The sequence below is a fragment of the Oryza brachyantha genome, chromosome 12 (genome assembly GCF_000231095.2).
Source record: "Oryza brachyantha chromosome 12, ObraRS2, whole genome shotgun sequence".
Classification (NCBI taxonomy): Eukaryota; Viridiplantae; Streptophyta; class Magnoliopsida; order Poales; family Poaceae; genus Oryza; species Oryza brachyantha.
Genome location: NC_023174.2, coordinates 12883711 through 12907039, shown reverse-complemented (window position 1 = coordinate 12907039; position 23329 = coordinate 12883711). Strand labels below are relative to the sequence as shown.

General features: G+C 42.8%; 4 protein-coding genes across 4 annotated transcripts; 2 read left to right on the top strand and 2 right to left on the bottom strand.

Moving 5' to 3' along the window:
* Nucleotides 1-569: 569 nt before the first annotated feature.
* On the top strand, nucleotides 570-7282 carry LOC102711487 (peroxidase 3-like). Its single transcript, XM_040529513.1, has 4 exons — nucleotides 570-988; nucleotides 1073-1264; nucleotides 1377-1542; nucleotides 6746-7282. Exons 1-4 carry the CDS (start codon nucleotides 746-748, stop codon nucleotides 7159-7161), a joined length of 1017 nt encoding a protein of 338 aa, XP_040385447.1. The 5' UTR covers nucleotides 570-745; the 3' UTR covers nucleotides 7162-7282.
* Nucleotides 7283-7999: 717 nt separating this feature from the next.
* On the top strand, nucleotides 8000-8873 carry LOC102711210 (probable histone H2AXb). Its single transcript, XM_006664008.2, has 2 exons — nucleotides 8000-8278; nucleotides 8395-8873. Exons 1-2 carry the CDS (start codon nucleotides 8087-8089, stop codon nucleotides 8614-8616), a joined length of 414 nt encoding a protein of 137 aa, XP_006664071.1. The 5' UTR covers nucleotides 8000-8086; the 3' UTR covers nucleotides 8617-8873.
* A 1459-nt stretch (nucleotides 8874-10332) lies between these two features.
* On the bottom strand, nucleotides 10333-12048 carry LOC102717860 (myosin-16-like). Its single transcript, XM_006664538.3, has one exon. It carries the CDS (start codon nucleotides 12027-12029, stop codon nucleotides 10485-10487), a length of 1545 nt encoding a protein of 514 aa, XP_006664601.2. The 5' UTR covers nucleotides 12030-12048; the 3' UTR covers nucleotides 10333-10484.
* A 7614-nt stretch (nucleotides 12049-19662) lies between these two features.
* On the bottom strand, nucleotides 19663-21839 carry LOC102717580 (auxin-binding protein 4). Its single transcript, XM_006664537.3, has 5 exons — nucleotides 21674-21839; nucleotides 21289-21395; nucleotides 20895-21095; nucleotides 20646-20713; nucleotides 19663-19975 (listed from the first exon to the last, which is right to left on the bottom strand). The coding sequence occupies exons 1-5, from the start codon at nucleotides 21792-21794 to the stop codon at nucleotides 19873-19875; spliced, it is 600 nt and encodes a 199-aa protein (XP_006664600.1). The 5' UTR covers nucleotides 21795-21839; the 3' UTR covers nucleotides 19663-19872.
* Nucleotides 21840-23329: the final 1490 nt, after the last annotated feature.

The window sequence follows — 23329 nt, the reverse complement described above, 5'->3', positions numbered from 1 at the left end:
CTTTTTGACCATATCCATACATGGACAGACAACAAATCCATACATGGTACATTTGATCGTAGCACTACACACAACCCAAAATCCTCTGACGAAGAGCCAAAGAGTGAGAGTACACTCCCTACGAATCTTAAAGCGCATCCGACGACATAAGCGAGAGCAACACAAGCGACTCACATTCACCTTTCATTTTTTTCTCCACGACTATAGCCACACCACTTGACATGGCACCCCTACCCCTACATAGAGGTGGTAATGGACTAACCTCCTTGCGTCCTTTTACAATCCTACCGAATCTTTAAAAATTTTCAATTCAAAAATCTACAAAATTTCAGCCCACATTATTTTTAACTTAGCTTTTAAATTTTGTAAGCAAGTAGTTAATTTGGGCCATTACCACCCCTGCCCCCACACGGCCACACCCCCCACAAAATTCCACACATGACAAAGATGCCTGTCTGCCCTACGTTTAGAGACGACGCACGCACGCACGTACGTACGCTCACCGTGGCCCTTTAATAAGGCTCGAGCCCTCCACCATTAGCCATTCCTCATTATCGTTAGCTACTCTACACTACCACTACTGTTTCAGATTCCATTATCTGAGCTAGCTACCTCAGCTGCTCGATCACTCGCTTCTCTGCTGCTGCTGAACGAGTCACGGGCCACTCGCAACCACCAGCCTAGCCTAGCCTAGCCTAGCTAGCAGCGAGCTTTGCTGCTGCTCCGAGTGAGGTACGGTGGTGCAATGGCGGCGATGACGATGAGACGGCGGCCGGCGATGGAGGTGGTGGTGGTTGTGGTGGCGGTGGTGATGATGCTTGGGGGAGGGGCGAGGGCGGGGGGGCCGCTGAAGGCGCACTACTACCGGCACGCCTGCCCGGAGGCGGAGGTGGTGGTGCGGGAGATCGTGACGGCCCGCGTCGCCGCCGACCCCGCCGCGCTGCCTGCCCGCCTGCTCCGACTCTTCTTCCACGACTGCTTCGTCCGGGTACGTGCGTGCGTTCATGGCATTGGCCGCGGCGGCGTCGTTCGCTCCGACGACGGTGGCTGACGGGGATGCGTACGTGTGCAGGGGTGCGACGCGTCGGTGCTGATCGACTCGACGTCGGGGAGCTCGGCGGAGAAGGACGCGGCGCCGAACGGCTCGCTGGCGGGGTACGACGTCATCGACTCCGCCAAGGCCGTCCTCGAGGCCGTCTGCCCCGGCGTCGTCTCCTGCGCCGACATCGTCGCGCTCGCCGCCAGGGACGCCGTCTCCTTCCAGGTCACCCTCTCTCTCTCTCCCCTCATTCATCCCTATCAGCTCCGGCCTCCGCCGTCGCCGGCGGCGAGCGATAGCACTGCCACTGACACGACGCGCCCATTGCACCGAGCAGTTCGGGAGAGACCTGTGGGACGTGCAGCTGGGGCGGCGCGACGGCGTGGTGTCGCTGGCGTCGGAGGCGCTGTCGAACCTCCCGGCGCCGACGGACAACTTCACGACGCTGCGGAGTAACTTCGCCGGCAAGGGCCTCGACGTCAAGGACCTCGTCATCCTCTCTGGTAAGCTAAGCACTAACACTTAATAACCAACACGCCTTGTGCAATTAAGCCACAACACACAATTTAATTGATATATATTTTATAATGTTTTTAGGGGGAATATTTTATAAATAGTTGAGTTACAGCTTCTAAAAGTGCAATTTTAGTTTATACTCCCTCCGTCCCACAGAAAACCAACTTTTCAATTTTGTATCGAGCGTTTGATCATCCGTCTTATTTAAAAAAAAATTAAAAATTTAAAAAAATTAGTCACACAATACTATTTATATTTTATTATCTAATAAAAATAAAATTATTAATGGTAAAAAACTTTTAACAAGACAAAGAGTCAGAACTAAAAAGTTGACGGAGGGAGTATTCACTACGTGTGTTTAGTCGACTGATTGCTCAGAAAAGTCAGAGTATCATGCTGACAAAACAAAGAAAACTAAGGCAGTTTCTAAATTTTTTTTCCAAAAATATCATATCAAAATTTTGGACATCTAAATAAAGCATTAAACATCGGTGAACCAAAACACTAACCGCACAGTTACAGAAAAAATTAATTACACAGTTACGGAAGAAATATTGAGATGAATCTTTTGAGCCTAATTAGTCCATAATTAGTCATAAATGCTACAGTAACCAACATGTGCTAATGACGGATTAATTAAGCTCAAAAGATTCGTCTCGCGGTTTTCAGGCTAGCCGTGAAATTCGTTTTTTCATTCGTGTCCGAAAACCCCTTCTGACATTCGGTCAAATATTTGACGTGATACTTATCTCAAAAATTTTCTCAACCCCCTAAACAAATTATCCAATAACACGGACTAGTATAGCTGATATATAAGTGAGAGCCGGTAAAATAACAAGCTATAAGCCAGCTATAAACATATTTTAAGATGATAAGAGAGAAAAGAGAAGAGCAATGAGCTATAGATTTATAGCCAGCTAAAACACGAACTCCAAACACAATATGTGTATGATAAGTGGGACATGGTAGCGTATATTTGGTAGGTAGTTATTGTATGAATTGACTATTAGATTGACTAAAGATGAATTAGAGCCAGTAGTTGATCAGACTGTTGAACATGCTCTCAGTTGCACTGCACAAAGTACTCTAGAGAATCTGAATTTATTTGGACAAAGTACGGTAGAGTAACTGGTTTTAAACATTTCCAAAAGAAAAAAACTAAGTGACTGGTTTGATGAAAAGATTGGGCCCACCTGTCAGATGGAATTGAAAGAAAGAAGAGTCCAAGAAATCGTACATCCAGGCTTTATTTTATTCCAGATGGGGCCAAGTTAGTACAATGAGTGATCCAATTCTATACATGTGGTGCACCCTTTTTCTGGTTGGTATATCTATGGTGGGTCCTATCTTCAGAAAAAAAAACTCTCTAAGTTTTTTTTTCCAAATATTAATATTTTTATTTGGTTTTTCAAATGTATGTAGACATCCTTTTATCCAAATACATTTAAAAACACAAAATTCTTATATTATTTGACAGTGTAGTTTTTTTAGTAGAAACGACATTCGCTGATGGAGGAGGGTATTGAACAGTTAATTGCACTGCATAAGAAAAGCTTATTATTATTATTTTGTTTTCCACTTAGGTATATACATGCGATTGAACAGTTATGAAAAAATCCCAAATAAATACTATTTTGTTAGTTGGGATTTAATCCCAAAGAGGAATCTATCCCGGGGATTGGGTGAACTCATACTATGTCCCTCAATGGACGTGGGGTTTGAATCTCTAACTTTCCCATATTCCCTTCCGTAAAAACATTCGTTCGTTTTAGCAGAGATTTATAAAAAGTAGCAGATTATGATTTTTACACATTATCACACAAGATACATGATTTTTTCATCCCTGGCCAAGACAATAGAAAAATCTCAAGATAAGCCGGGCTAGAACCCCGACTGGAATTAACCGAACGGCGATTTTTCTGTGGGCTAGAATTCATTCTGCGGGAAAGAAATCTACGGTGATTATGGCCCAATCCCCCTCCAACCAAACGATGCATTAACGAGAAACAATCCACTTCAAACCCGCACCATATAATTAGCCAGAAAATGCAATATTTAGATAAGTTACTTGTAGCGAAATGAATGGGTGAATGAATCAATTAGGCGCGTGCGCGTGGCCGGGTGGATGGTACGTATTGGTGTGGTGGTCGGTCGGTCGACATGTTTGTTGCGAGCACATGCACGGCCGTGTGCCCGTATGTATAGAGGCATGCATACGCGTTCGCTCGTTCTGTTGGTGCGTGACACGTTCGCAGCATGCGTGCGTGCGTAGCTAGCAGACGGTGCCATGGACGAGACGAGACCGACCAGCACGGATGGATGGATTGGATGGAGCGGAGGCGGAGGCAGAGGCAGAGGCAGGAGAAGCGACGCGAGGCAAGTGTGGGTGTGGCAGCGAAAGTGACGGAGCAACCAACCGCCCACCACGACGCACGCGTATGCATGCGTCCATCCATGCATATGCATATTTGGAGATGCAAGATAGATAGATGTTGAGATGTGTACTACGCACCGCACGCGTCGGTGCAACGAACGAACGACCGGTCGCCCTTGATTATCGCCCGTGTCCCCTGCTCCTGGCCCTCCGTTTCTGATAACCCCGGCAAGCTTGCTTATATATTTAAATAAAGCAAATATTTTTTTCCTTTACTTGGAATGCACGTGCGTGTGCGCGCGTACGTTGTGGCATTACCGTAGTGTTAGTTTGTTTGTGTCCTGTTTGTATTTTTGAAAAATAAAAAAAGTACTTTTCAAGGTAAATTTATTTTTTAAAAAAGATTGCACTTTGTATAGCAAGAAAAACACTGAATAATACAGTCATACACATCATGATAACTAACTTTCATTTAGATTGTTACGTGATTTTCGTAGATTATATATACTTGATTATAGCATAAATTAATTAGTTTGGTAGGTAAACTTAACAATTAGCTATACAAAGTATCCAAGCTAGTATAGTGTGATAGATAAACTTAACAATTAGCTATACAAAGTATCCAATCTAGTATAAGAAAGCCTGAGAAAACATAAGCCGTTTCATAAACCGTCATAAGGATTAGTCCAAGCAAGGTTGAAGCAACTAGCATAGTAGCATAAATAAAACTCGACGAAAATTTCCCCCTCATCCCATGACATGCTCTGATTTGTCACTTGATGAATCGAACCATAATGGAACACCGGATGATACGATCCATCGCATCATCAGACAATTCAACATGCATGGATCATGCCTGCCATGTGCCATGCTTAACCAATCAGGCTGCCACTAATTATGGAAGTGGCTCATGTCTAACCAGGCATCAAGACATGCATCCAACCATATATCCTTCTGTACAAATCAAAGTACTAGCAACCAAATCAGATGGTCCTGCCAGTTTCTTCAGCAGCTTGCAGTGTGCATTACAGTTGTGCAGTACCACTGCCAACTTAACCATGCCAAAGCTTACATCTGTAGCTAGTGGTTGTTAGAAACTTATATACATACATACATGTATCTGACAACTAACAACCACCACTGAACAGTAGCTAGCTGCAAGCTGCCACTTCTAACTAACATCCATATCCAAGAGTATCCAAACACCTGTAGTTGCATACATGCAAGAAGAGAGATTGCACAAAATTGGGTTTGTTCCATCTGTGGTGTGCTGTTCAATCAGTGGTGACCATCAGGTCAGGTCAGTTCATCATTTGAGGCCCATGCATTATGCATTTTCAGTTAAGTGCTGAACAGTTTGTGTGTACTCCCAAATGCCAGAAAATTCCAAAATGCCAGCTTTGATTAAGTTAGTTAGAGTAGGATCTCACTGGTTTTGGCGTGTACTTTGATGTGAATGTTGGATGATAGATGAACAGCTAGCTGAATTAAGTGTGGACCCTCCGAAAATGTGCGATGTTGGTTTCAATAATCATGGCTATTTGGACTTGCTTAATTTTAGTTGCTGGCACTATACTATGATCAAATGCAGCATCCTCAACAGCTCATCTAAATTTGGTCATATTTGGATGATCATCTAAACTAGTTTCATCCTTCATATCTTTATGTACTTCACTAGATCATCCATATATGATATTCTCTATATTTTTTTGGAGTACGGAGAGAGATCATCTAAATATAAAGGTTCTCTCCTAATATGGATGATATCTAAAAATAGATGATAGGATAGTCATTCTGTTGGAGTTCAATTTATAGTCTTTATCCTTTATTTTCAGTATAGAGGATGAGATAGATTAGCAGTTGGGAATGCTCTAAGCATGATCAGGAGTACTAACTAATTAGTGGCACCCAGGGGCCTAGTGGCGCCCCATCTACCGGACCTTCACTGTTCCTGCGAAATTAGTAAATGAATCCTACAACTACAAACATGCTTCATGGTACCTTGTAAATGTACTGTATTTATATACAAAACACGGTGAACATTTTTGTGTAAACACTACTGGGAATAAATATGGTATAAACGATAATTACACCTAGTTTATTTGTACCTAGACATCAATAAAAAATAGGGAAAAAAAAGGTAAACTCCGCTAAATTAAACCACTTATTATGGCCTAAACTCGTTCGGCAGAGTCAACTGGTTAACTAAACCTCCTCGTTTTCATGCGCATGGTTCTCAAACTGCTAAACGGTGTATTTTTTGTAAAAATTTTCTATAGTAAAGTTGCTTTAAGAAATCATATTAATATATATTATATTTTTAAATAATTAATAATTAATTAATCATGTACTAATCTGTTACTATGTTTTTCGCGTCAGGCAAGTTAACTTACTACCCCCATCGACGAACGCGGTTTATGTTATATACGATTATATATTATTAGGCTACGTTTGGGAGGAGGGGTTGAGAGCTTCTCACTTACACATGTAAAATAAAAGACGTATTAGCACATAATTAGTTAAGTTAAAAACATAAAAAATTAAATAATATAATTTTAAAATCAACTTTTCTACAGATTTTTTTGCAAAAAGATAATTTATCATTCTGGGAAGCCTGCTGATGAAAAATGAGGGAGCAGATGATGAGAAATGGGATATTTCGAACGCTTGCATTTGTCTTAGCCATAAAAAAATACAGAAAAAACAAAATGTTTTTTTGGCAATCCAAAAATTAAGGAAAAAATAATTCTTTTTAATTGATATGATAAACAGTTAGTAGTAGTTAATTAACTGACCGCACGCATGCATGGCTGCAGGGGCGCACACCATCGGCGTGGGTCATTGCAACCTCTTCGGCGCCAGGCTCTTCAACTTCACTGGCGCCGCCGCGCCGTCGGCCGACCCGACCCTGAACGCCGCCTACGCCGCGCAGCTGCGGGCCACGTGCGGGTCGGCGTCGAACAACGTCACCGCGGTGCCCATGGACCCTGGCAGCGCCGCCCGGTTCGACGCCCACTACTTCGTCAACCTCAAGCTCGGCCGGGGCCTCTTCGCCTCTGACGCCGCGCTGCTCGACGACCGCCACGCCGCCGCGCTCATCCACGACCTCACCGGCCAGGACCGCTTCCTTGCGGAGTTCAAGAACGCCATCCGCAAGATGGGCCGCGTCGGCGTGCTCACCGGCGACCAGGGCGAGATCAGGAGGAACTGCAGGATCGTCAACTCAAAATGATCATCAATCAATTAATTAATTAATTAATTTGTTGTTCATGAAACTTCAGTGCAAAGTTCTGGATGGATGGATTGCGTTTTTCATTTTTATTTACTTATTTATTTATTGTGCGTTTGGTATAGTGAACATTTAAAAGTAAGTGTTATATATATATATATATATATATAGTGTTTTGTAATTTTATTTTACTGGATTTAGCATTTGTTTACATGTGGAGTACTGTGTTTTTTCTCCTTACATTTTTTGGCTTGAGAAAAAACTGTAACTTTTAAGCAATAAATGGCTGTTTTTTTCCGTCATTCTTATTGGTTCGATGGAATGCGAATTATCCCAATACTTAGGCCCATAAAGGCCCAACTTAGCCCAACATAAAGACCGGGCTCACTACCTAGCCCATCCAATTCCGTGTATGGTGGGCCGCCTGACACGTAGGGCCAAGCAGCACACACATCCCCTCTCTCTGACAGATGGATCCCACTAGCCGACTCGTCGGAGAAACCTGAAATGGGCCCACATGTCAGCGACAAGGGCGGGACGACACGAGGCGCGCGGGGAGCGAATCCCCTTCCCCCCCCCCCCCCCCCCCCCCCCCCCCCCCGCTAATCTCCTCTCCGAAATTCCGTCTCCCTCCAAATTCCCCCCGCCCGCGCGAACCCCAAATTTTTCGCCTACTCCCGCGCGATCCGGGCCGTCCGTGCCCTCCCCGCACCGCGCGGATCCGGCGGCTCGGCGGGCCTCCACGTCACCGATCCGCGGCGCCGAGCCTTCCACCAATCACGCGCCGCCTCGGGCTCTATATAACCCGCGCCGCGCCGCCTCCACTCCTCTCCTCATCGTATCGAACACCAACCACCACCGTGACCGTGACTGCTCCGGCGATCTCTCCGGCGAACGAGCGAGCGAGCGAGCGATCTAGTGGGCAGAGATGAGTTCCGCGGGCGGCGGCGGGAGGGGGAAGTCGAAGGGGACCAAGTCGGTGTCGCGGTCGTCCAAGGCCGGGCTGCAGTTCCCCGTCGGCCGCATCGCCAGGTACCTCAAGGCCGGCAAGTACGCCGAGAGGGTCGGCGCCGGCGCCCCCGTCTACCTCTCCGCCGTTCTCGAGTACCTCGCCGCCGAGGTAACCCAATCCATCCCCCCGTCGATCCCTCCTCCTCTTCCCCTGCCGCCGCCGCGGCCGCGCGGGGTTTCTGGGCTTCATTCTCATGGCGGCGATTCGTGATTTGATTGGCGCAGGTGCTGGAGCTGGCGGGGAACGCGGCGAGGGACAACAAGAAGAACCGGATCGTGCCGCGGCACATCCAGCTGGCGGTGCGCAACGACGAGGAGCTGAGCCGGCTGCTCGGCGCCGTCACCATCGCCGCCGGCGGCGTGCTGCCCAACATCCACCAGACGCTGCTGCCCAAGAAGTCCGGCAAGGACAAGGCCGACATCGGGTCCGCCTCCCAGGAGTTCTAGGGTTCATCTTTGTCGATTCGGATCAAGAACCCCTTGGCCTGTTCTTCGATCCGATGATTCCTCCATCTAGTAATATCCTTTTTAGTTGATTAGGTTAGGTTTTGGTGGATGGTTGGTGTCATGGATTTGCCACTGAGAAATCTTGTTGGAATGAAATACATGAATGCTTGTCTCTACTCCCTGAGCCATCTTCCCTTGTATTGTGATTTATCTGAAACTCTGGTTGCTGTTGATATTGCAATTGTGCATTGTGAATATTTTTTATTTTTGCCTGAAAACTGTAATCTTTGGGTTGCTTTTAATGTGAATCAAGGCGACTACTTAGTAATGTTTAGCGGTTATCACAACATGAATTCTGTGACTGTTCTTACAACTGGAGATGCAGAACAGCGTATTTATGTGCTGAAGAGTAAGCTGAGACAATGTGCTTTACTGAAGTACTTGCAGCAAATATGAAATTCAGAGTTTCAGATCAATAGAGTAATTCAGAACATTGGCTCCGTGACAAATAATATTGAGGTCCAGGTGAAATCAGTTTGTTCTGAAATCCGAAACTTCTGTAATTTTCTGAATGTCCTTGTTAAGGAATACTGAACTGATGAATCTGAAATTTAATGTTTGCAGAAAACAATGCAGGTCTGAAATGTGGAAACAACACCTGAGTACCTGACTTGATGAATATGCCTGACTGTAGTGCAATTGCTGCTTTGTTCTACTACTGCTACTAGTACCATAAGCATCACCAACAATACAACTTGGCGATGTGAATTTCATAGTTCAAGCACCAGTGCAGATCACTCCTGATTAAACGAGTGCTGAAGATTCTTTGGAGCTAGCTTGAGGACTTCGATGAACTTCTAGTCTACAGCAATACAACCGATAGCACTAATTATATACTAATTACAATACATGGAATCCAAGAACTTAGCACAAGCCCCACCTAAAAACCTTGTAACAGATTATTTTTCTGAATGTCCTTGATAAGCAGATACTCAACAATATAGAGATCAATTCATACCATATAATCTTAGAGATAGATGACGAACGCAACAAATAGCAGAGTGTAATCACGAGCTCAGTCCAATACACAATGCATCATAGCAAAGTGAATTTTGTTCTGGGGGCTCAACATCCAAGTACAATCGCAATTTGCGATTTGTTAGGTTTTGAATTGTTTTTATCTGTACAGTTCAATTATTGAAGTTCAATTCCTTACTAGTAGAATCAAACCAATAATTTATCTAATGCGAGTAATCAAAATGGTAACCCACAATGCAAAGAGTTGCTCTCTACCTAAATACCTATTAGGCCAATTACTTAGTACCTGCTTGACTTATCTGTATGAATGGGCAACATTCAAACAATAGACCCAAAGCTTAATTCAGTAAGCAGTACATAAGTGATGATAAAAGATGTCAACAGAAAGAAGCAGTCTGTTATATTATTTTAAAGCAGCGAGATACTAACTTGTACTGTACCATTCAGCATTCTTTACAACCCATATGCAGTTTACCTAATGAGAAACAAAACCAACTTCGATCACACCAGGACAATTCTACCATTTGGACAGGTATGGACAACGGTATTAACTGATAATAATTTGCAATTCAGTAAACTACAGATCGAATCACGTCACTGTCAAAATTGGCATCCATATGAACAGGCAAAATTAACAAAATTGGCATCCATATGAACAGGAAAAATGAACAGAGGACATATCAGAACATAAGCAAAAGTTTCCATTTCATTGCATAGTGCCAGCTGATCACCATCATAGAGCAATACAGCGAGATAGCAACCTTATCATTGAGTTGATAAGCATGTAAAACAGAAAAGGTAACATAGCAAAAAAGCAAAGTGCAGTTCCTTCACCGGGACCGGGTGGCATAGATGAAGGAGATGGCGGCCACCATGGTTGTCGTGGCAGCGTACAGCCAAGCCCAAATGCCACCCTTCCTCCTCTTCTGTGCCTCAGCCACTGCGAGATTCAGCAGCTCAATGTTATTGCTTAGGACATCGATCTTCTCCTTCTTTTCCTCCAGCGCCACCTTCAGCTTCCCAATCTCACCATCCTTCTCACCATTGCAGTTCTCGAGCACCTCGATTCTCGACTTCAGCTTGCGCGCTTCGGCCTTCTCAGCATCCAGTGCTTCCTGGACAGAATTCTTCTCATCATTCAGGCGCACGCGCCTCGTGTCGAGCTCATCACAGGATGCTTGGAGCTCCGACATGGAAGCATGGAGCTCCTTCAATTCAGCCCTCAGCTTAACAGCTTGGGCATCCTTCTCGCGCCCTGCCTTCTCGGTCGCCGCCTTGCTGGCCTGGACTTCATCCACCTTCCTCTTGAGCTCCTCCAATTCCCTCATGATACCCGCCTTCTCGGCATCGAATGCCTTGGCAGCTGCCTCCTTCTCCTTCGTCAACACACCCAATTCTGCCCAGAGCCTCTCAACCTCCGCTTCGGATGCGCGGTGTTTCTTCTCTGCTGTTGCAACCTCCAAATGGAGCCTGTCGTTCTCACCCTTCACCATATCAAATTCCCTCTTCTTCGCTGTCAGATCAGCCTCCAATTCCCCTCTCTTAGCCACTGCAGCCTTGAGCTCCGCCTCCAATGACACCACCCTCGCATCCATCTCCGCCTTCTTGGCACCCATCGCCTTCAATTCCTCCACCTTCGCCTTTACCTTCTCCTCCATTTCAATCTGGTGAACCTGGGATGTGTTCTTGAGCTCGTTCAAACTCATCAACACCGCCAACTTCTGGTCAGACGCCATCCGAACCGCCTCCTTCGTTGCCTCCAATTGCATCGCCACTTCGTCCTTCGCACAGAACATCTCGGAATTCTTCATCTCCAAATCCGCCACCATGGCCTCCAATTTCGAGACCTTGTGGGATACCGACGCGACCTCCGCCTCCTTCACCTGGATAAGCTTCAGGAACCGGGCCTTCTCCTCGGCGACGGCCTCGACGCGCGCGTTGGCCGCGTCCTTGGCGGCCGCCTCGGACGCCCCCCTCGACTCCGCGGACCGGAGGGACTCCTCGACGGCGGCGAGGCGGGCACGGAGCGCGGAGACCTCGTCGGCGGCGGCGCGGAGGGGCGCGGCGAGCGCGGCCTGCGCCACGGTGCGCTCGGCGGCGGCGAGCGCCGCGTCGTCCGCGGAGAGCTCGTCGAGGCGGCTGGTGAGCGCCGCCACCTGGCCCCGCCGGTCCGCGGCCTCCTTGAGGAGGATGGAGTTGAGCGCCTTGAGCTTCTCCGCCTTCTGGTCCCGCTTCTCCTCCCGCACCACCACCACCGCCTCATCCGCGCCTGGCGGCGGCGCCGCCCCGGCGTGGAACCCGTTGCCGTTCACCGCATCAGCGGCGTGGTGACCGTTGCCGGCGGCGGCGGCGGCGGCGGACTTCTTCTTGGCCATGGCTTTTTTCTCACTAGGGTTTTCGAGTGGCCTGAAATGGTGCGGGTTTCCGCGGCGGATTTATGCAGCGAGGCGTGGCACTGACTGGTGGGTCCACCGCCCGCGGGGCCCGCACGTCAATGGGTATTTAAGGCGGGTGCAGCGCACTGGGCCGTGACCGTTGGTAGGAGCGAGAATTTGAAATGGCATCGGATGGACGGCCCGGATGCGCCGGAGGCTTATCGCGTTCCGCGCCGCATTAAATTAGGGGGACGTGGAATTTTTTTATTTTGTTTCTTTTACAATTGGATACTTGAGCCAATGGTCGCGCGCCACCTGGCACGTACAGCCAAATGCAATCTGCAACGGAAAAAATTGAGACTTCAGAAATTCTCAGCTGAATTTTTTTTGGGATCAGTGGATGTGATAAATCGGAAGGCAGGTACAGACCATAACCATGGTTTAAAGAGATGAGGGAAAAGAGAGAAAAGAGATGTGCTATTAATTTATAGTCAGCTGCACACAGACTCCAAAATAAAAATATATGTATGGTACGTGGGACCATGTATTGATGTTTTATAGGTAATTGGTTATTACATTAACTATAAATAAATTGGAGCCAGTAGTTGGCTACACTATTGAACTTGCTCTAACTTCGTCACATAACATTCTTATGAAATATATGGAGAAAATAATTAAAAATACCTAATTATGCTACGGAAGGTATTTTTTTATTGGAAAAACTGGACACTTTTAATGCATGCTCTTCTTGATCATAGCTCGAAGCTGGCTAAAATTTATAGGAATTTTATTCCTATATAAACTTTTACTACAAAGCTCTTTGAATTAAAATAATAAACCCTATGAAATTCCTATGAAATGTCTCTTTCAATACAAGTTTTAGAGGAAATTTAGCAAAAGATAATAACCTCATGAAAGATCCTCTGAGTCTTTATCTCTCCTTAAATTTCTGTGTTTTATGTGGTCCAATCAAATCGTCATTCCTATGTTTTTACTATATTTTACAATACTCTGTTTTACATTTATATTCCTGTCAGAATTCTATGTTCTATTTTCTCTGTTTTTTTATTCTTGTGATTTAAAGGGGCTCTTAATGTGTGCGTACAAAGAAAGTGGTAACATTAGGCTATAAGCATAGGCTGGGAATGGATGGTTCAAATTTCATCGAGAGGATACATACCTTTCAAAATTAACTAAGCACCCTATTTCTTTTGGGCTCAAATGTTATTTCTAGATTAAGTAGAGACAATGAAGAAAGTTAGTGATAACTGCAAGATATGTTCTCTTTTTAAAATTAGAAGGCAAGACTATAACCAAACGCCTTTTTTTTTTGGGCTTATGGGGAAAAAACACTCTAGAGGCTAATATTTGAACCGACGGTTTGAGTGCAAACAAACTCTAGAGGTTGAAGGTTGAAATAGAAAACCTAAAATCGGTGACATATACGTCTCAATCAGTTTGCTCTAACCGAGCCATCTCGAACAACATGTGCACCGAAAGTTAGGGGAGGCATGTAAAAATGGATAGAGGGCAGAGGTTTGATCTTTGGTGGGTGGAATTGAACTCCCTCTAGATAACCACAAAGCAGCCATATACTTGTCGTATGATATTAATATTAAATATGTTAAGCCGTTAAATCGGTCAAACTATTAACTAGGAGTGCCACCAGTTCTACCACTCGACGAATTTTTTTTATTATGCTCTAGAGCACAGGGTTGGCCACATATGGGTTGATTTGATCATAAAGCGACATTTCTCGCTAATTTAGGCTTGTAGGATTATAATTTAGACTCGACAAACATTCAAGGCACTTACATGGTGTAAATTGTGTCAAAGACACTAACATGGTAAATTATGTTTCAAAGAGACTTAAATGGAACTCTTCTCCGCCCTATTGCGGGATATGTGAACCCACTTTTTGGTATGAATGTAGGGGTAAAAAATGGAAGCTATTGCAAGAGAATAATATGATACTAGTATACTGAACAAATGACGCATATATACAATCCATGGAGTTACATTCCAAATGAACATGTGGGAAATCAAGTTTCGGTATATGTTGCTCATTGTTAGAGTGTGTCTTCACAAGACACAAGAGTTGTTCTATACAATCCTCCGCTACAGTTTCTCCAATACCCAAAATTAATTTTATATATGTGTTCTTAGCGATCTAAATGAACTTTTATATATGTGTTCTTAGCGATATAAAAGACCAGACTAAAAAAATACTATGATAAAAAACCCAAAATCAATTTAAATTTAAGATTAAACATTTAAATTCTGGCTTATAAGCATAAGCATAAGAGATGAAGATAAAAGATGATTTGATTTTTGACATATATTTAATAGTATAAACGATAAAAAATAACCAATTAAAAATTTACTTTACAAATATGAGATATTAAACTTTGATATAGAATTTTTTAAGTAAAAACATACCATTTAGTAGCTCAAAAAACATACGCAGAAAAATCAAGGAACAATGTGACGCAAAAGAACGCCGCCCTCGGTAGTAAGCCAAAATTTTTTTATTAAATAAACCTTTTTAGCAAGTAATTTTATTACTAAATCACCAGGCAATTTTTTTCCAAAACCGAACCTTTTGGCCACGTCAGTGCTGGTGACATGGCAAGACATCGCTGCCACGCTAATGTCCGTGGCGTGACAAGACAGTGCTACCACACCAGCCATTTTGCCACGCTAATGTTGATGGTGTGTTAAAAAGGTTCATGCGGTGGAGATATTTTCCCCATAGGTTTAGTAATAAAATTATTGTTAAAAAGGTTTAAAAAATAAAAAAGGTTTCTAGTAAGCCTGCTGTGAGATACGTACTGGACAGGTATCGTGTGGGGGAACAAAAGTCCCTCGGATGAGGGTAGGGCATAATTTTCTTCCGTAAAGGCAATAGGATAGCTGTTGTTTACAGATTAGGCCATAGATTCTATCGGGAGATTGTGCAGTTCACCCTTTGTTAATGCTGAGATGTGACAGCACTGAATTTATCAGAACAGTCATATTATCTGCATTCAAATTTCATACTGCATTTATCAAACTAATCAAACACATGTGTAATGCTAAAGAGTAGTGGAATGTTAAGTTTCAAAAAAAAAAACAGAGAGAGAGTAGTGGAATGTTGTTATGCTGCAGAAACTCTCAAGTACACAAGTCATGACACTCCTCACTAGGCAACAAAGCACATTACAGAACTACATAACAGGGAGATAATAGAAGTGTTAAAGCAAGTCAGGAGAAGTTCAGAAACTTGAACAAATCCAGCAGTATCTTGAATTAAGCTTATACACCGCAATAGGCCGTTTGGAACCTAGACTTCATCTTTAGGTTCTGGAATGCAGTCTTTAGCAGGACCTCTGTCTGAAATTTTTCTCTGAAACTCTAATCCATTAACATTCTTTTCATAAAAATAAAAATGCATTTGCAAAAAAAGGGAAAAAAAACATGTGACATGCGCTGCCTCGATCTGATGTTGCCATAGATGGTAGCTCAGAGAAGACTCCATTTTGGCTCACCAAGTTAGTACTTATTGACACGGGTTTTGGCTCGGGATTAAATATAATTAAATATATACTCCTCAGTATACTACGAAATTAATATTTAAATAATAATCCAGACTACGTGATAGAAATAATCTAGAGGTTATATGAAATAAAAAAACATGGTTAATAATATTTCTAGCGTAGATAAAAATATTCACGGCGCGGATAAAAATATTCGCGACGTGGATAAAAATATTCATGACGTGGATAAAAATATTTCTGGCGTGGATGAAAAATATTCAATATATATAGTTAAAAATATTCACGGCGTGGATAATAATATTCGCGTCATGGACAAAAATATTCATTATGCGTGTGAAAAAATATTCACGGGAAGAGATATTCATGGCATGGATAAAATATTCGCGACGTGGATAAAAATATTCGTGATGTGTGGTAAAAATATATATGTATATATAGGCATATCTCGCTGGCTCACAAAATCATTATATTCAACCGTGGGTGATATCATATACTCAATAGGCAATAAAGAAAGAGAAAAATACATGGACCGTATAATATTTATTTCCAGCGGTGACTAAAATAAATAAGATATTTTATATACGTGCAGGTTAGCTGTTGCGAAATAAAGAAATGCCCCATATGTTTGTCAGCACTAAACAAAATATGTGAGAGGTAGACTTTAATATCATGCACGCGCGTGTCCTCGTAAATAAATAAATTAGCACGTACAAAATAAATCGACTCTTCATTCACACACACGTTCACCACCATGCACGCATGAGTAGCAAAATATTCACTAATAAACCATTCAAATTAAAAGGGGCCTACTTGTCACCCAAACAAACTCACAAGCAATTCAACCCCACTCTCTCCACTTATTGCATGCATGCAGTCAACCCCACTCTCTCCACTTATTGTATGCATGCAGTCAAACCCACTATGCCACGATGCTACCCACGCACACATAAAAAAAATCTAAGTGCTCTCCTCCCTTGCCCCCTATAAATAGAGGTTCATGTAAGATCATAAGCATGATTAATATTTTCTGATGAACAATTGGCTTGCGATTTGGTTTATAAATTGAATTTGGTCTGGAAACAATTAAGGTGTTGGTGCGAGTGTGTGTAACTAATGTGAGTCAGGTTGCGATATCTGTGCTCGGAAACGGTTGGTTTGTCTCTAGTTGTGCAGGTGACTTGAGGTCAATATCGGTCAATAGTGGTGGGATCGTGACTAGGCTCAGGGAGGAGCTGAGGTCCGGACGATCGAGGATGCCAGGTGACGATATTGAATACGAGTTGGCACATGGTGGAGCAACACCGTGTGGGATAGAATCGTAACGGGCTTCACATGTTGTGTGTGTAAGCGCCGGAAAAATCGGGAAGTAAATCGGATCAAAACTGGATGAGAAAAGGAAAGGAATTTGCTACAGGTTCGGACACTGTAGCAGCGCCGGATAATGTAGTGCACGGTACTGTAGCAACTGGATTACTGTAGCGCGTGGCACTGTAGCAACCGGATCGGATTACTGTAGCGCGGTGGGTACTGTAGCAGTCGGACTACTGTAGCACGGCTGGTTTTGGCACGTTGGATTTGATTAGGAAAATTAAGAGATGAGCCATATTAGTATAAGGAGTCCTACTCCTATTTGGTGATAGACTTTTCGATATAAATAGAGACCGAGGGGTATGCCCCCGGTGTGCTTTTGTGAGACTTAGTTGTTGATTCTAGATCGACGATTTTGATAGGAGTGCTGTTGGTGCACTTTGTAAATACCAGTTGATACAATAAAGTCAAGATTATTCAATCTACGTTTTCGACTTTCATCTACTGATGATTTTTTGGATTCCAACGATCCGATCGACGTCATAGGAGTGGCGCGATTCGATGATCTGCTCGGCGGCACATGAGCGGCGCGATCAAGATAGCGGCGACACAGGAGCGACGCGATCAAGGTAGCAAGCCTGCGTCAATTTCTTCGACAGAGGTAATCTTTTATTCCGCGAAAGATTTTTGGGTTTTGTTTTTCCCTACCATTCACCCCCCTCTGGTAGGTTTGTTTGATCTTGTTCGATCCTACAGTTCAAAGTGAGAAAAGAGAAGAAGGCCGGGAGGGAGGGGGGGCTAGGCACACTGTTTTCTTTTTCTCTTGCAGGATACGATAGAACGCTGCTGCAAGCTTGCCATTTTGCCTCCTTGCTCCACCGTTCCAAATAGGAGGGAAGCACCGGTGATTCCACCGGCAACGAGGTAGTGAACAGGTAAAGTGCCAATGCCTTCTCGATGCTCCATGAAAACCAAGCAGCCTGCCATCCTCTTGGTTCCTGCCTCCTCCTAATTGCTGTCTCTTACAAAACAAGAGCATATCAAGGCCCCGTTCGTAGATTTGGTCTTTTGATACAAATCACAATGGGATGTACGAAGACCCCAATCTTTGGCTTGGTCTTTTGATACAACGTGAGGGTGGGATGAGTCTTGTTCTTCGACTTGGTCCAGTGATACGAGATTAAGAGCAAGTGTTGAAATCATGCTTCCTAAAACTAACGAAATCGCTGGACTCCGCGCACAGTTTCTCTCATCACGAATACCTGCCATGAGTCATAATAAAAAGAAACAACACCAAAAAACATGTTTAAGTGATATAAAAAATCGCTGGACTCAGCGCATGGGTTCGCTCATCACGAATACCTACCATGAGTTATAATGAAGAAGCAACACCAAAAATCAAGTTAAAAAAATAATAAAATACATAATCACCTTACTCCGCGCATGGGTTCGCTCGTTACGAATACCTACCATGAGTTACAATGAAAAGAAAGAATACCAAAATCATGTCAAAATAAGCTAACAGAATATATGATTGCCGCACTCCGCGTATGGGTTCGATCACTATGAATACATGCCTTGAGTTGTGAAAAATTATTCATAAATTGATCACTTCATTATATAATAGGAATGGAGTGATGGATAAAATTAATCAACTTAAACATTTCCCATTTATGAGAAATAAAGACATATACGTAGCATAAATAATTTTACTTCTACATTTTTATACTTCACATCCATCTGTTTGGAGGGTCAGATTGGCAACCACACATGCCGTAGTAAAAATAAAAGTGAGATATTATAAATTCAGAACAATGTCACGATAATCGACTATCGGAATAGGCGAAAATCCATTTCGCTTACACGCCACGATGACGTGGCGTGTTGTTAATTAATAGATGTGATAAATCACTGTCCAATTCTGTGATATGCTCCATACGGCGTGTCTTGGTTATCTCACCGCCAAAATAAGTCTGCGCATATAACTTAAAGAATATATATATATATATAACCGACCATGCTATCTACAGGTGCTGCCAGCGTAGACCCTACAAATAAAAAATACTGCCATACACATGCATGCTTGGTTCAACAAACGTTAGGAGCTCTAGGATAAATTTCCCTTTATAGCTTTGTAGCATCCATGTAATCTTTATTTATTTATGTTAGAATTTTTAATCAGGGGTTTTTTCTCGGAGATGTAATTAACAGGGGTTTTCTTCTCGGAGATGTAATTAACAGGATTTCTATGTATGAATTCTAAAAGTAATGGACTCACATTTCTGATTTTTATTTATTTATTTCTCGAATTTTTAAATCAAATTAAATTGTCTCAAACGATTGGCGAAAAATAGATCCTACCGTAGGACTGTTCTGATTTTCCCGCCATCAGTACTAAGAGCAAGTTTAATAGTAAAGCCAACTTACTAGCTATATATATATAGCTTATATTATAGTCAACAGATATAATAGATTGGTTATATTTTTTATCTCTTATCTCTTTCTCTTATCTTTGTATTTAATATATTTTTTAGAGTTGGTGTATAGCTGGCTCTTGCATGAGAGCCAACCCCACTTCTTTTTTATTACCTCTTTTCTCCACATCAGCTTATAGCCTACTATTATACTTGCTCTAACTAGAATAGCTAATTATTTGGTATGCTTCGGATAGTTTTTTTAGGGGAAGGCCATAGCCCTGCTATTTATAGAAAGCATAAGAGTATTCCATATTTAATCAAGTTAGTGGCTTGCTCAGAAGTCCAAAATGAAGGATTGGTAATCTAAGAATCTATCAACCTTAAATCAGCTGGGTGTGCATTTATATACACAATAATGCTCCAGAAGTAGTGTACAGTGGACCTTACTGCAGAGCAAGTACATAAACCATCACATTAGGCAATATAACACATACAGGACTGCACATTAGGGAGCAGACAGAAGTCTCACAGAAAGCGTGGATCGCAAGCTATGCTGACAAAGTGCAATAGGCCGTGTAAAACCTAGAGTTCATCTTTAGGTGCCGGTAAACAGTCTTCATCCCAGAAGTAGGGAAACTTCAGTTTCGCTGCTGTATGAGGCACACTCCAATCGTCATATGTAAAACTGCAACAATCAAACAATGTCATGAAAGGCTAGAGCATTGTTTACTAGTATTCGCATACTGGTTCTGTATCTGCTCAAGATGTAAATATATAATTAGCATATCAGGTCCAAGAAAGGATATTTAGTAGACCCATGAACCATGTAATATACATTCTAAGAGGAGCAAAGGCAACAAAGGTATCCCAATCTTTTGCCCACTCTGTTAATCAAGTTTAGAGTAAAATTGAAAACACACGAACAACTCATAAAAGTTTCACAGGATATACATGTGCATCCAGGGTGCGTAAAAGCCCAAGAGGCTTAAGCAACCACTGTTTTTTAAGTCAAAACAACCTGGACAAGTTTTTATAGGTCATTAGGCCTTAAATAATATTCTGGCTACCATTTTACATGGAGTATACATGTTAGTGCTTCTCATACATAATCCATGGCACAAATATGGATTTGGAAAATTTTCCAAACAAGCAGGACCCTTTTTATGCAAATCAGGCAATGGTATGAGTAAAAAAAATATCTTGAGGACCCTGTGCCTACCTCATTTGACACAGGTTACTATAAAGTGGTTAGTACGGCCTAGCAAATATAAGTGATTAGTATGAACAAATCAATCCACAGTTTACATTCCTAACCATATAACACAACATTCAAGTTAGTTATTCTAACAACTTACATCTTGATAGGTGGACGCGAAATGATCACAAGAACCTGCAAATCCTCATGCTCATCAGAATTCCAAACCTGCCACCAAGAGAAAGAAGTCACAAACACTAACACATCAATTGCCCACATCTAAATAAATCAAACATATTAATGAAATTCCCTTGAGCTTTATGACATAATTTCAGCAGAGCTGTGCAGACTAGGATCAGGAGGTATTGCATTCAGTAAATAATAATATAATCACAATCCTCCCATTTACCTGGTGCGGATCATTTACAGGCACAGAAAATGTGCTATTCTGAAAGACGGGAATCTCCTGAGGTTGCCCTGGATACTTCATTGCGCTTGACCCCAGCAACAGCGTTCCTTTCCCTTTCAAGACAACAAAAACTTCCTCACATGAGTGCCTGTGGATCGGTGTCCGTTGGCCTGGTCCAAATGTCTGAAGCCACACTTCCACCTAAAGGAAAATATATCAGATAGACGCAATAGAAAAAAAAAATCATCCATCATGGCGGTATCATCTATATTGGCATTTATAAATACAGGAACTATGACTATACAAGCGTAAATACGGAAAAAGAATCTTTACAAGTTCATATCAACTCTGAATGAGAAAAAAATACAAGTGGGTTCTTGAGCTCATCCCTCACCTCCTTCATCCCATGAGCTAGTGCACCAGCGATGGTTATATGTGAGAACCCTTCCCTTCCATAGTTGCTTTGGTACATTTTGCTAATGTCTTTCACGAGCGAATTGTCTGGAATACACTAGATACAGTTCAGAACTAGCAAGAACCGAAGTATTTACCTAAATCCCTAAACTTGCTAGATAGTAAAAAAAAAAAGAAGTAAAATTCCAGTGATAAATTTGCATACAAGCATATCAAATACTTCCCATATACCAAAAATTAGGGACCTACGACCTTCCTGTTCTACGATTTGCATATTATTGCGAAGTGTTGAGCCTGGAAGGTTTCAAGAAACCAAGAAATGGATACGAGGAGGAGAGAAGAGCCACGGCGGAAAGAGGGACGACCTCGCGGGCACGACGATTCGGCGACAGGGACGAAGGCGGCGGCCGCGAGGAGAGCGAGAAGGATGAGACCCCCGCGGCCGGCGCCGGCGAGGTCGGGGCCATGGGCGGCGGCAGTCCTCATCTCTCTTCTTCTGGAGCTCTCGGAAATTGAAAAATAAAAACTAAAACTTTCCCTTCCTCCTCCAAAATAAATCCATGCCGGTGGGCCCACACGAGCAGAGAGATGTGAACTCTACACCTCCAAAATTAAAATCTTTCACTGCTTTCTGGTGTTGTTTTTCTACTGCAGCATTATTCCCTGCTGCTCCCTGAATGTTTCTGTTAAACATTCAATCATGTTAACTGTAAGCCGTGTAACAAGCTCATAATTAAACTCTCGTGGTAAAGAATGACAAAAGTTTAAAAGCCCCGGGTGTTTAGCATGAAGAATTGAGAATTTTGATCAATGATAAAAGCAGAACTGTTGCAACCAGTAATGTCGTTAACATGGAAAAACTGTACAGTGCCCTTATTGCATAAGCTACCAAGTATGGACATTACGAGTAGGGCCAGAGCTAAAAAATTGGTTTGCTGTATCACGGATGCCACAAAATACTAATCTTATTTAACTTTTAGTATAATCTTTACTGTAATTTTATAATGATGTTTGTCGGAGGTAAGACAACTCTGACAGAACACTGTAGCTCCACCCATCTGTACATCAGGCAGCACCTGGAACAAAGATGACACGGTAATAAGCAGTTTATAGCCTAGAGTTCATCTTTAGGTGCAGGTAAGCATTCCTCATCCCAGGAGATGGGGAATTGCAGTTTTGCAGCTGTGTGAGGCATGCTCGAGTCATCATAGAAAAACCTGTAAACAAGAAACCAAGGTTCAGAAACGGGAGATTTGTAAAAATAGGTCTTCAAACATGTGGTGTTTGTAAAAATGCATAATACTCTTCATGCATGTTTAGGATTCAAATGTGGAATAAGTGCAATCAGGTGTAGAAGTAGACAGCATTCCTAACAGTCTTCTGAAGATCAATTCTAACCAAAAATAAGAAAAATTACACAATTGGTACTACTGTCTACTAGGACACTTTCCAATTACCGTATGATACAACCTAAGTAGCCTTTGTAATAAGTGTATCACAATACTCAGTACTCACACTTTGACAGGTGGGCGCGATATGACCACAATCACCTGCAAATCCTCATGTTCATCAGAATTCCAAACCTGCAATCAAGAGAAACGTTGTGAATGTGAATTGCCCATACCACCAAAATAAACTTGACATGTTCCTGAAATCCAGAAAATGTTTCATGTCACTAGCATATTGGTTGTATGTTGCAACAGGATCTTATTAAAGGAAGGTTATCATTAATATGTTATTACAAATTATTTTCTACATGAACTTGTTGCATATATTTTTTTACTGACAAGTAAGCCAATTGTTCCTACAATTTATTTTTCTTCTCACAAAAAGTAGAATTTTAATGAGAGTGGTTGACAATGGTCGGGTGGATGGGAGATTCACCACATAGACGTGGCAGGTGGCTCTAGCCCACCACATCGGAGCCGGCCTGCCACATCATCATGCATCGCACCCCCGCATCGCAGAGTCCACAGCTGTCTTGTCAGAAAGCAGGAGACAGAGAAAGGCACCGTCGCCCG